General features: G+C 44.7%; 1 protein-coding gene across 1 annotated transcript in view; it reads left to right on the top strand.

The window, feature by feature from the left end:
- The window catches only part of LOC128305581 (protein outspread), a 194,561-nt gene that overhangs the window by 156,372 nt on the left and 24,598 nt on the right, over positions 1–13,591 (top strand). Inside the window, exons 6-8 of the mRNA XM_053043095.1 lie at positions 4,589–4,732; positions 10,799–10,852; positions 12,589–12,591. Of these exons, the coding sequence (XP_052899055.1) occupies positions 4,589–4,732; positions 10,799–10,852; positions 12,589–12,591 (201 nt within the window). The remainder of the gene's footprint in view (positions 1–4,588; positions 4,733–10,798; positions 10,853–12,588; positions 12,592–13,591) is intronic.

Here is a 13,591-nt window from a genome sequence, read left to right as displayed (position 1 = left end):
CAACGAGGACGGAATTAGTGATACGGATTGCCTGTTGTTCTAAAAAATATAACTCATTATTCCGTAGTTTAAATTCATCTTCATCATCTCGACATTGGCAAAATTAAAATCTCGTGTTGTGTATTTGCACCTCACATCACCCCGTACGCCGTACATCGTCCACACGCTCCAATCGTTTAAGTAGGTTGGACGACTGAAAGTTGAACGAACACATGTGCCAGACGTATAAACCGTCCCCAAACACAAGGAGTACTGCAGAGAATGTTGTTTGTTGTTGCGAAAAGAAATCTTTAAGCGAAGAAAGAAGCACACGACGCACAGTTTTGGCAAACTGCCAACAAGATGTTTCCATCGCACCAGCGGTACACGGTGTACCGATGCACCGTGCGGTGTCTGCAGCTCGATGCATTTCGCGGAAGCGTGTATACTCTTCCGAAAGTGCATGACATCTTTGACACCACCACCAACGTACCTCCCCAACTCCGCACGCCGGCACGGGACAACAAAGATGATAAATTAGCTTTTAATGAAGCCTAGTCCAGTGCACGGTACCTGCTTTGAAGTTGGTAGTTGGCAAAATCGGCACGTGAATGGTATTTTAGAGCTCGCAGCGATGTACACGAAGCGTAGTGGCATCGTGCAAAAGATGCAAGCGAAAAATAACGATGTCCCAAAAAAAAAACCAAAACCCCCCATAACACACACAACATGACATGTGCGACGCATTTTCCACTCCGCTCCGCCAGTCTAACACGCCGTGATCCGGACCGGATCGCGTCCTGTCGCGTCTTTGAACTGCTGCAACGCGCGTAATGCAACGTAACAGAAGGTCGTTGAACTCCTGCTGTAACAACCCCACCCCCCGGTTCATGTTCCGCCGCATGTGCAGTTTCACGAATTATGAAAGTGAAAACTTGTCGCGCCCGGTTTTTCGATGCACCTTCCAAAGCCTTCCCCGGGTGCATTTCTCGCACGCAGCGTCTCTCGGGACGGCTGGCCCAGCTGGCGACGGACAGTCTTCCGGGCAACAACAGACCATACGGCAAGGATTAGGAGGGGTGAAGGGAATGGAGGGGGAAGCAGGGGGGGGGGGGAAGGGATTACTGCACTGCAACCGAACCCGAAAAACCCCCCCATGGTGAACCGTGCATGCGAGTCACCGCACAGTTTATTTATTCGCGCAGTCAAAGGTTTTGAAGCTGATTAGTGTTACAGGCATCCGGCGCGTTGGGTGGCTGGGATGGGGCGGTAAGAAGGGGAAAAGGGTTCGAAAGGGAAGATAAATCGATACCGGACAGACACGTTGTCTGGCCAGCAAAACCCCGGGGTGGGTCGATCGGACTGCTTATCTCTTATTCTTATTCGCCCATTCTCTCGCCGGATTCGATATGGAATCATACGTTAGGATCCAATATTTGATATTGGTGGTTGTTGCGTTCGGTTTTTCCAGCTTCTTGCTCTCCCGTCGCAACACAAACAGCGAATTGAAATAGCCTTATCTTATTTTATAATTCACCTTCTGCTTCTAATGCCATGTCAGTTGCGTTTTTTTTTTTTTTTTTGCGCTGCCGTTGTTATCTTTTAACCATTTTTTCGTATAATTTGAAATCCCTGTGAGAAAACATTGATTCTTGGCATGGGAGAACATTGCCAAAAATGATATTTGCTTGCAATCGAAACACTGAAAAAAAAAATGGCAAAACATATACATTTTCGATGGCTTTTAATATCCTTTCAAGCGACCGTCGGTTTTGCCATTTTGTTTCCCATCGCCCGGTCGATAAATTGTTAGCTTCGTGAAGCAGGTTTATCGGACGCGCCACAATTGCTAAGCACGGGTCAATAAATTGATTTCGTCGTGGATTCCCCCACTCGCCACAGAGTTGGGGATTTGAAACAAAAAAAAACACAGCCGAACGATCCTTATTAATTACAGCCATTTTTCGTGTTGTCTCTCTGTTGTAGCCATAACGTTGGCTTTTGTCGATTGGATTGTTGTGTGCTGTGCTGTGTTTGTTGCATGCTTGTTTGTTTCGATTCATGTTCCCTTCGCCAATACATTGTTGCACCGTACAAGATTTATCAATGAGCAGAGGTCACACCCCGGCATGGGAAGAAAGATTTTCTCTGCATCACCCCCGTTCCCTTGATCGTAACGGGATGATACGGTGGGTAGGTTTTGATAAGTTTCGCGTGTAATTATAATTTACAGCGTCACAGCAACCGCCAATAATCACCTACTGTGCGCGCGCTATATATTGCACTGAGGCTCTCGCATATCACCCCCAAAACCAGCTCCAACACACACACACACACACACACCCTCAAACCAAAAGGTTGTTGCAAGTTTTATTTCCTGTGCCTATAAGTGCATTTCGCTATTACACCAACGACTCTTCTTTTATGTTTCGATTTTGTGTACGTTTTTTCTACATGTGCATCTACTACTAGACTCATAGCGGCAACAATGTTGCTGCAGCATCGTTATTGTGTGCCACACGTTCAGACCGGAGGCAATATACATCCCCGCGCCGATCAGGTCCTCCACATAATACCCCGAAGATCACCCATTGCGAGATGCCTCGATGCGGAGTGCATCAGACATTCTAGGCACCAGGCACCGGGTTGCGGGATTGCTGTGTTGCATTCGATTGTAACGCTCATTTATCAATTGTATGATAATTGCACCGAACAAAGCCCACTTTGAAGTTGTTGGGAGGTGTGTGGAGGAGAGAAATGGAGTGAAGAGTGGGTTTGGGGTTGTGGAGATGGTACATTCAGAGTGCATAAATGTCCGATGCTCTTGTGAGTCTATGCTGGGCAAATTGTACGCCTTGGCGTCACCAGAGGATACATTCGCTCTCGCTCGTCCCTATGTGATCATAATTTCTTCAACTCTAACATTAAGACTTCTTCCACAGAAGATGCATGTCCTTCTCGTCCAAATGGGGGGGGGGGACTCTATTCTGTTCCTTATCCCAGTAGTAAAGGAAAACGTTTGAAGATGTATTTACGCGATTTAAAGTATAGGAATAACAGCGACATCTTCGACCGTTCGACTAGCACTTCTTACTGGCATTGATCTCCACAAACACACACATGAAATTACCTCTTCATCTTATAATCTATTCACTCCATATTCCAAACAATACACCTTTCAACTGCGCCTAATTTACGGTCACACCTTATCACATCCTTTACGCTGCAATTATGTTGCACCAGTACGCGCGACATTCTAAATCACGTGCAGTGGACAGGATGTAACAGTCACAGGCCGAGCACCGTGATTACAACTCCGTTATCATTACCCGCAATTAGAATAAAACGAAACCATCACTTTAGAAATGTGCGAACGATTTAGAAAATAAATTCTATCCAACTACGCCCGGCACGATGTTTGCGGCGACTCGATCGCATTTCGATGCGATTGCAATGGTGGCCCCCATTCCGCTTTGACTGGTGCACCGCTTGTGATTATGGTGCAACGTGTTAAAGTGTTGAAAGGTTTCAGTTATGAAATAAAATACGACAGTTTCAATCAGATCCATAAATGGTGGTGGCGGTAAATGAAAGGTGCAGCATTACGCTGCATCCGGTGGCAGTGGCAATGACGTGCTGAAGGGGGTCGCTTGGGGTTTTTTTTTTATCTTTCTTATGATTCTCCACCGTCTTATCTTCACGCGTTTCGGAACCCGGGGCCCGAACGGGGCGTTAATTATGTAGCCAACTGGTGCACCCTCGGTACACCCAGCTTTACGATGGGGTGGCACATTAAAAGCGCTACTTCTATTTTACTCTCGCGCAACCGAGAAAAAAAAACCCCACGCCGGGGCGTTGTGCAGCTGGCTGCAAGCGATCTGATCTGGTTACAGTGGCCCAAGGTGTTGGTGCTTGGCTCTACAAAGTTGATAACGATCGTTCCGAGCGTATCTTGGTCGAGCAGGGCCCGAACCGATCGTTTATAACAGCTCAATAAAAGAAAAAGGTAGATTATGGTCGGTTTTGTTACGACAGGAACGCTCGCGTCGCGCATTTTTCACCCATCTCTAACCCACCTCCCACGTGTAAGGTTTGCTGCATGAACTTTGTTCCTTTTCGGGTTTTCCACACCACGGGTGGTTGTCTCTTTACTGCACATGATTAAATTCTACTTTATCCTATAAGCACTTATTCGGGGGATAGTTTGACTATATTACTATATTTATATAAAACCGATCGCAAAGCTATGACTTGTTTGCATATGTTATATTTTTACATCTTTTTCTTTCTCGTTTTTCTTTTTTCTTTCTTTCTCTCGTCACCTTTCCCATCCACCCATCCATTTCCCTTTTGCACCCTGGCATTCCTTCCTTATCGCAAAAAATACATTCCAATGTTATGCTTGCACATTTTGTTTCTGCATGATTGCTTGATCTGTTTTATGTGTTTGAATGTGTATGTGTGTGTGTGTTTGCATGGTGAATGGTATGCACGCTGCTACATTCCCGATCCCCCACGCCAAACCCTCCCTCATTTTTCCCTCATCTTCCCTTACCAAACAAAAACACTGGTGCTATGGCCACGGTTTACTTTTTTGTCGGATGCACAGTGTACAACGAAGCACAGTCGGCTATTTCGGCCAAGAGCAACACTCCCGCTGCACGAGACAAGCTGACACTGCAGCTCGATAGCGGTAAAGCCCAGACGCGACTCCGGACCCGCCATCGCTCATCGGTCGACGTCAGTGATTCAGGTGAGTTTTGCGGCGATCAGCTAGTGGTGGTCTTTGCCTGGAGTTCAGGGTTCGGTTTTTGACATTATTTCTTAGCAATTTAACTTAGCTTCAAACTGTTACTTTTTAAATTAAATCTTTAAATCTTGTTTCAATACGTTTGAAACGTGGATGATGGTTTGAGTTTAATTCAATCCCGCATAAGAGTTCAATAAATCTTATCATAGTTAAGTCGAAACTGTCCTTTGTTCTGGAGTTTTGGTATTTGGGTTTAAGTATTATGAATAATTGCACTATTCTTTACTTTCTTCAATTAAAAATCGATGGAAAACTCCAGAGTACATATTAGTAATAATATACGCAAAAATTAATTATCAAGACTTCTCGATCAGTGTCATTCTACCAGCATGACACGCCCTTGAACTCAAAGTCAAAGCATGTCAACTGACATGTTCAAACTACAATTTAAAGACTATTTACAAATCTTTATTTAACTATTTTATTTTAATAAAAGATTTAAAACTCTACACACATAAGTAGGATAATATACATTCATAATAATATGACACATAGTTTTGCTACATCACGAAAGGCCGCGACATTCTTCCTTATTATTATTACCACAAGTCTTCAATTATACCTCATAATCATCCCTTATTTGCCACAACTTAAACATTATCTTTTCTCTCCATCTTTGTAACCAACACACACACACACACACATGCACACTCACATTTTACTCAAACAAAACCACTGCAGCGAATGCACACATTTGCACTTGATTATCAGCATGAAATTACAATCCCGTGCCCCCACACCAGGTGGCACTGTGTGTGGTGAAATTAATTTAAATCTGTCATGATTCCTACCAAGATTCCCACTTTTTGCTGGTGCCACCGCTACCCCCAATCGGTCGCTACGATGCAAAAATGTCGATCGATTTCCAGCAGCACACTGTCATTTCTTTGTGTGTGTCGCATTCGTTCAACCCCCCGTTCGCGTTGATGGTTGTTGCTGCAACTGCAGCCCGGTGCAACAAGTGCGTCACGGCGTTACGACAAAGATCACGCAAAGGTTCAAGGTGCCGGGCCAGTGTAATTCAAGGTTATCAAATAGAATTATTGAGCGAATTACAAAAAAAAACAGATTATACACGGCGGAGAGGGGGATAAACCAGTGAAACAAATTGAATAAATTGACTAATTGCTCCATTTTGACTTGTTGCTTTACAATGTACACAACAATGTTGAATGTGAAATTATTAATTCAAAACAGAGTCGTTATCATTATTATGATATTTCTTTTCTCTAAAATGTTAACTCAATCTTTTCTACATTCTACAATATTAGTTCATAATTCAGTTGATATGATCAACAACCTTCCAGTAAACACAATCAAATACTACTTTTACCTGTATAACTGCACTGTTTTGTACTCTGGTTTATGTGAACATAAACGTTCTGCCTGGCATCGCTTACTGACGCCTTTTCTCCACACTTTAGCGGGCGGGTCCGCTCGGGAAACATACTTTCAATTAAGCAGATCCGATCATCTGCGTATCGCGGCACCGTCAGCTAAAACCACCTCCCGTCCGATCTTGAGCGTAATACCTTTGCGTGTGAGGTTTAATGCGAGCCTCAAAGTAGCAGTTGTTTACTTCGTTAGCGCGGCTTCCAATATGTTGCCCCGGACCGTGTGTTTGTTTGTGGACCATCCTAGCGATGGCGATATGCCGCCGATGTTTACCCCCGGAGACAATTTCATCGTCCGAGCAATCGTTTGTTGATGGCGTTCGGAAAACTAGGATGAAGATGAATGATCTTCTTTTCCTCGCGTTCGTTGCTATATGCGCGATCTCTCCACACACTATAATTTCTAGATCCTTGTGAAAATCTCCTCACGGACACACACACACGCACTCGCATATACAAGCTCACAACATGACGCGCAGACATCGATCGTATGTTGGAGGCATTCGAACGACGCTCCGGGGAATATGCACCGATCCTGCTAATAAAATGTTATGTTCCATTGCGGGGCAACTCGTCGCTAGATCTGCGCCATCCCAGTGCTCGTTGCGTACGTTCCTGACGATCGGTGGCGCTTAAGACGTACGAACCGATCGAAGATCGTAACGCTCTTCGCATCCTTCAGGCGAGATTCGTGCTATCCGATTAGCCGCATCGGTTCCGTCCCATCGAATGGCCGGGAATAATTACGCATAAAGTTTAATTAAAATTAATGAATTTTATAAATAATACACTTTATGGGCACGCACCAGCATACTGCAGCTGCACGATAGAATATTGAAACGCTCCAAGCCGAACCTCGGTCGTTCGCTGCATCTTGTCGCTTCGAGGAAAAGTATAACCGGCCCATGCATATCCCCGCTCGGAAGCGGAGGGATGATGCATTTTTTTTCTCGTTTAGAAACGGGTGAAAAACTTTCATGCCTACGTGACATTCAGCTGAACCGTGGCGATAGTTAATCATTTTCGATTAACATCGCTGATGGTCACCAATCTTTGCGCTGGTCGTGATTGATCGGGAGCAACCGGTAGTGACAGCGAGTGTTTCGCGCACACGCACAACGATGCGCGCGCAATGTGGATGTGAGGAAAACTCGCTCTCAAATCATCATAAATTATGCGCACACTGTTTGTTGTTTGTTGCCCTACGCACTGCTGTAATGACGGTAATTTAAATGATGAGTTTTATGTGTTTATTTCAGTGTTTCAGTGCGCTTTTCCACCGGCACCGCTTATCGCTCGGGCTCCCCAAAGGTTGTTTTTGTTTTAATGAAACACCGGATACCGGATAGAAAGTGAACCCTTAATTAGCGCCACATCCGCTCGGGCAAGCATTGGCATAGCTAAGCATACCAACCCTTTAAACGTTCAAAGCTGTACAGTTTTATGGTTTCTTCATAACTTCATAATTCTATATGTTTCACAAACACAGCACCAAGTGCTTTCGTACAAAATGGTTTTGGTTTCATTTGTTCTGCCGAGCGGTCCATTTTATGTGCTCACGCATAACGACGTTTTACGGGATCATTAAAATCCGTAAATACGTAAGCTACTTAAAATGAGTTAAAGCATGATACCTAAACCCTCATTTTAACTCCCACTGATTCACGACCGAACTGTCCGTGCTGGCGTAAATAAAGACATAAACTCATATTCATTTCCAACACACACACAAACGTACATAAGCCGCCAATCGGTAAACGATCGTGCGTTACATTTCGCTTTCCTTGCAACTCCTTGCAACACGCGCATACCGCAGTAGCCGGCGATTATCCCACGGCTCGCTCCCTACGCATTTGCGACGATCATACCACCAACGCCCGTTCGACGAATTGGCGGCCATGGTATGTTAAATTAATAGATCGCACGTCAAGGAATCGCACCGTCAATCGACGAAATGCGATCCATCCTGCGGTCAGATCCATCCTTGCGGGGGTCTCCGGACCCAGAGCAAACCCGATGACAGCTCGCACAACAGCTCGGTTTGATTGAACGCCGATGAGGATCGGTGATAAGAACCGGCAGCTGGATTCACCTACCAATGAACTCACAATATCGGAGAGAAGTACAGGAATGGCTCATAGTGGTTGGTCTGGTGGTGTGCACCCTTGACCTTACGTCCAATCGTCCTTACCAAACCGGCTGCGGTCATCATTCCGAGTGGGTACTGCACGACTTTACGATTGCGTTGTGGAATCAACCGTGCTGCAATGAGTTCTGCAAGCGCATCACGAAGAAATGAGATACCTTTTCGCGCGGGGCAAAGAAATCCCCCATCCAATCGCGATACGTGATCTAGATTGTGATCACGACGCTGACGAGTTGCAAATTTCTTTCTTCATTTCAAGTGTATTTGTAAAGTTGAGTTTGATTGGGGTGCGGATTGGTGGTGAGGTATCAGTTTTCCGTACGCATTATCCTTTTGTGCTGTGAGATAAATTAAATTCGTTTTGAGACGGAAGTTTAATTTAGCAATAATTTTCATTATAATTATTTAACCTAAATTAGAATAAAATATTATGCCAGTGTTATCAAGCGTCCCATTACGATCATATGATCATACTACGATCATAAAAAGATGAAAAGATAAGCTTTCGATTTTTTTTAACATCTCAACAGCAAATTCACATAGTCATACAAAGGTTCGTCGCTTGCCGCCGAAATACAGCATTGGTACGTACCGTTGAAGTCTTTTGTTTCGTAGACCATTTAATATTTTTTTGCAAAAAATCATGGCACATGGCTTAGGCTTCGTTATGTAATGTTTATAATAAATTTGTAGAAAAATAAAATTACCATATTTGTTGATTGCATTAAAATATAATCAACTTTTTCGTAAGCAGTAATGCAAACGTCATAAAGTTGCACATTTTCAAAATATTGACACTAGAGCTATCAAACGACCACAAAAATCAACTTTCTGTCATCACGGCGCCTAAGCTGCAAATTCAAAGGAAGGTTCGTCGCTTGCCGCCTAGCCGCACCGTTGATACGCACCGTTGAAGTCTTTCGTTTCGCCAAACATTTCCCACATTTTTGCACCACGCCACGCGGCCGTGCGAAACGTGTGTGCTTCGGTGTCGTAATTTCTCGGGATCAGCCAACCAACCGTGCACGTCACCGCCGCAACACGCCGCAAGCGAGCGTTGATCGATAAACGATTTCACTTTCATTTCATGGCGCTCTGCTTTTACACCCGGCGAACCCTGTCGCTTCCTGTGTTTATGAACTACCGTACATCGTCATCGCACGTTTCGAGGCGCATAAAGAAAACGGTCACTTTAATTAGCAGACCGACGGAAAGAAGAAAGTCAACCACCCTGTTTCGAAAATACGCCGATCGGTGTAGGGAATGATGGTGGTGGTGCGGAGTCTTATCTTAATATGCGTACCACACACTCTTCCAAACGACTCAATACGGCTCATGATCGACACCGAATTTGGCCACGGTCGATTGTCGACGTTTTCCCTTTCGATTAACTGCCGGTCAGCTCAAGTTGACATTCATTCATGTTAATGTTTCGATCGAAATTCGGCTCAACAACAAAAAAACACACACAAAGCCACTGTTGAACGATTTTATTTTACCTGCCGCTCCACTCCATCCAGCCGCCATCGCAGCTCTAATGAACAACGGACGTCTTTAATGCTTACCAGCGGAAACGATCAACTCCTGCATGTCTTTCTGCTCGTTACCTTTTCCCACGTGCTTCGTTCGGATCGTGTTCGATTACTTATCGCCCGGTTAGGTCCGTACAGCGGTACAGCAGCAAACCTACCGAAAGAAAGCAATTTTATGTTTCCGCAGTGCTCCACAGTGTGGACCTCACCCCCGGCCAAAAAACTGATTCGGATGTTGTGCGCGCACCATTCCAGGGGACACAATTTCAGTGATTAATAGCTTCCGAACGATGTTTTTTCGGAGATTTTCTTACATTGTCGCACCGGCCAAAGGGAATACATTTTTTTTTCGGACAGCAAAAAAAAACCTCTTCCTTTCCTGCTTTGGTATTATGGTGGGCATTTGGGTGGAGAGAGCTTTGGACGGATTTTTAACATTCCCAACCAGCTTCCCAGTGCTTTCGGCAGACACACTTGTGTTTCGAGCGCGTTTGTCAGCGAATTAACGTAAAGGCAACGAATTAATCACCGCGTACCGCTCGTGTATATGTCGCACCACAATTTCGGTTTCGGTTTTCTCACGCCGTTAATCGCCGAGTCAATCGTGCACAGTTTATCGCGGACGGATGGGTCCGTTTGGGAAATGGAAGCCTGGATTGCTAGAATTATACATGCTTATGTAAATGTCAGCTGATTCGGAACGTCGGAACGAATTAAAAGCAAAACTTCGCTCGTAAACACTTTTCCTTCGCTTTAATTTTCCGGTACATTCCTGCGTTAATATTAAAACTAGTGGATTGTTGAACGAAACAATGAATTAATAATTGAAATTTCTGCCCCCCCTCCCCCTTGCATTTACATAAAAATAGGTTTAGGAAATGGTAAAAGATTTCTTCCTTTTCGTATCTTTAACCTGTTTTATTTTCTTTTTTTGCAGGTGAGCCAGACGACATTGATTCTGGGATCGATTCGCACATCGAATCTGGTGCAGGTAAACGTCGATCATTAGGGACGAAAAACATATCAATATTTGTACTAGTGCTAGTTAATGTTGCTGTCTGCCTTTAGCACTTAAAACATACCTAATGTGCCTGCAAAAACAACGTGTCGGTGTCGGCCATACCCGACTTGTGATGAAATATTTCAAACACGCCTGAAACAGGAAAGATTACGCCAAATCATTAGCATGAAATATTGCACACTATTTATCCTGATGCATTCGACATCGATATCTATCAGCAAAAAAAAAAGGTACCCACTCATAAGAAACAGCTGCAGCCCGCTCGGTCCCTGTTTAATTTTAACCCGCTCGTTTTGCGTAATATCTGCACTGATTGCACCGTACGCAACCGTTAGCTGTAAATGAGCGGGTTTCGCCAAAAACATTGCACCACAGAACGTCCGGAAGGAGCGGATGTGCCCGTAGCAGCAGCAGCAGCACCAGCAGAAGCAGTGTTTTGCCTAATGCTACCGATTTTTCCGATCGCCAACAAATGAGAGCTGCGTGTTTGAGCAAAACCGTTGCAGTGCTTAGACCCGGTTCAGCTAGGGCTAATGATCTGCCCGCTGCCACACAACCTGTTCGCCGAACCGTACACACTTGGTGTTGATGTAGGCTGTGGCACAACCAAGGCAAAGACCTAACACCCGATGGGTTTATGCATTTGTTTCTTTTTTTTTGTTGTTCACGATACGACAAGCACACACATCCGCGAATGCGAATGAATTCTCCATCACCAACGGGATGGCGATGAGCGCCGGACCGCAATTGCAATCCACCCCTTTATGTGCCTCGCTATAGCTAGCTCATTCACTTTTAATTGCACAATATATTCACCCGTTTATTATTTTAATCCAATACTTTACGGACGCTAATCACATACTTAGCCGCGGTGCAGAGTCACCGGCCATCCTGTGTTGCGGCTTTCGAACAGAATGCGGTCAACGGGTGGGTAATGTCGTGATTTTGGTTTGCAAATGGTAAAATATGCACCAAGTATTCCTTGCGCTGCACCATGGCAGAAACCCGCGCACGTCATATTTCTAACCCATCGCGCATTGCAAGGGACATAATGTTGTGTCGTGGTGCCGTGACCAGGATCACTTCATGCGGTAAACAAACAAGAGGACAAATTAAAACAGAGAAACAGAAGTACACATGCACCTTCCGCTGGCTCATTAATGCCTGTGTAAGTAAGGTTGTAAGATGTTGAACAAGTGAAGAAAAGCTGTGATAAAGAAAAGGAAGGAACTCAAAATAAAACATCCTCTTTAAAGAAAAAATAACCTCTACCAACAGGAAGAGGTCAACTACACGATGACAAATGATACACAACGGAAAGGTGGAGCTTTTTTCTGCTTCTCGCCGTTAATAATCGATCTCAAAGCTTCAGCTACAGCGGCGATGACGAGGGTGATAATGGGATAGTGTTGGTTTGAACCAACCCAAGGACGGTTCATTAGTCAATTAAAAATCAATACACGATCGCTATAAGAGGGTGGTGCTATTTTTACAATCTACCAGCAACACCAAATCTGCATCACCAGCACAGGTGTGACAGCGATCAATCGTTCAGCTATGGCGCTTAATTCGAAACGAAGGTGTGTGTGTGTGGTGCATGTGAGTTTACCGCAAGGTGCATTAGCCCCAACCGCAGAACCTGGTCGCGATCGATGCAACACCGATGGTCACACGGGATTAGCGAATGATTAATAACTTTCACGGAGCGTGTGTGCAGCGTGTGTCACTCGTATTCGTGCAGCTTCGACTGTCGATCTCTTCGAATTCATTGCGTTGCTGTTGCCTAGTGGCCTTGAGGCAGTACGGCTTGATTTATGATACGATCAAACACGACTTAAAGCTGTTTTTTTTTGTTGTCTCCAGCGTGTTCGTTCGTGTGCAATTTGTATTCTGACACTCTGTAGGTGAAAGGTTTTTTTTCTAGTTGGGTTGTAAAGTCTTGTAAAGAATTAAAAATTGTAATGGTATTTGATTGGTTATTGAAATGGACTAATTTGAGGAGCATAATGGTCCATTAAATCCAACACGAGTAGTTTTAGTGTTATAATAAATGTAACACCATCTCGCCCATGCTTCCATCTCCGCTTGATGAGAGTTACTGTAATGGTAGTGTAAATTTCTTTCCCAAATGGGACATTTCACCCAGCCTTAGCCAACGAACACCTAAACAATTTCTGGAGCTAATAATGATGATTATAATCATCACGCTTGATGGACACGATAATGGATGAAATTAAACCAATCTCTTTTGATTTCGATTAAGCAAAAATCGAACCGTTGCTTCGGCACCTAATCCAGCGGTACCGGCAAGATGAAATGCACCCCTTCAGGCACAGCAGGGGGTTTTCTCTCTTGGACAGAAAAAAAGCATACAAGGACGACACACACTCACCTTAGCATGCTAACACACAACACGACCAAGATGACGCGCAAAGTTATGTAGCACCTTAATGGCGAATCATTTCCCGTACATGTTTATGGCGGTCCGCCTGTTTTGTAAGCCGGCGTGACCCGGCTGGGTCAGTGCTGTTGCTGCCGACCGGGAAATGTGCATGTTCGTGCAAACGTTCCACCCCTGTTGCTGGTACGGACAACACTCTGGGCCTGTGACAACAATGTTGCAACGGTTTGGCCTCGGTTCCACCGGGTCGCTTTAATCGTCTGGATATTTCCCTCGGTGTGAGAGCGGACGCCGTATGTGGAGCTTTG

The sequence above is a fragment of the Anopheles moucheti genome, chromosome 3 (genome assembly GCF_943734755.1).
Source record: "Anopheles moucheti chromosome 3, idAnoMoucSN_F20_07, whole genome shotgun sequence".
In the NCBI taxonomy this organism is placed as follows: Eukaryota; Metazoa; Arthropoda; class Insecta; order Diptera; family Culicidae; genus Anopheles; species Anopheles moucheti.
This window is presented reverse-complemented; position numbering and strand designations above follow the sequence as displayed.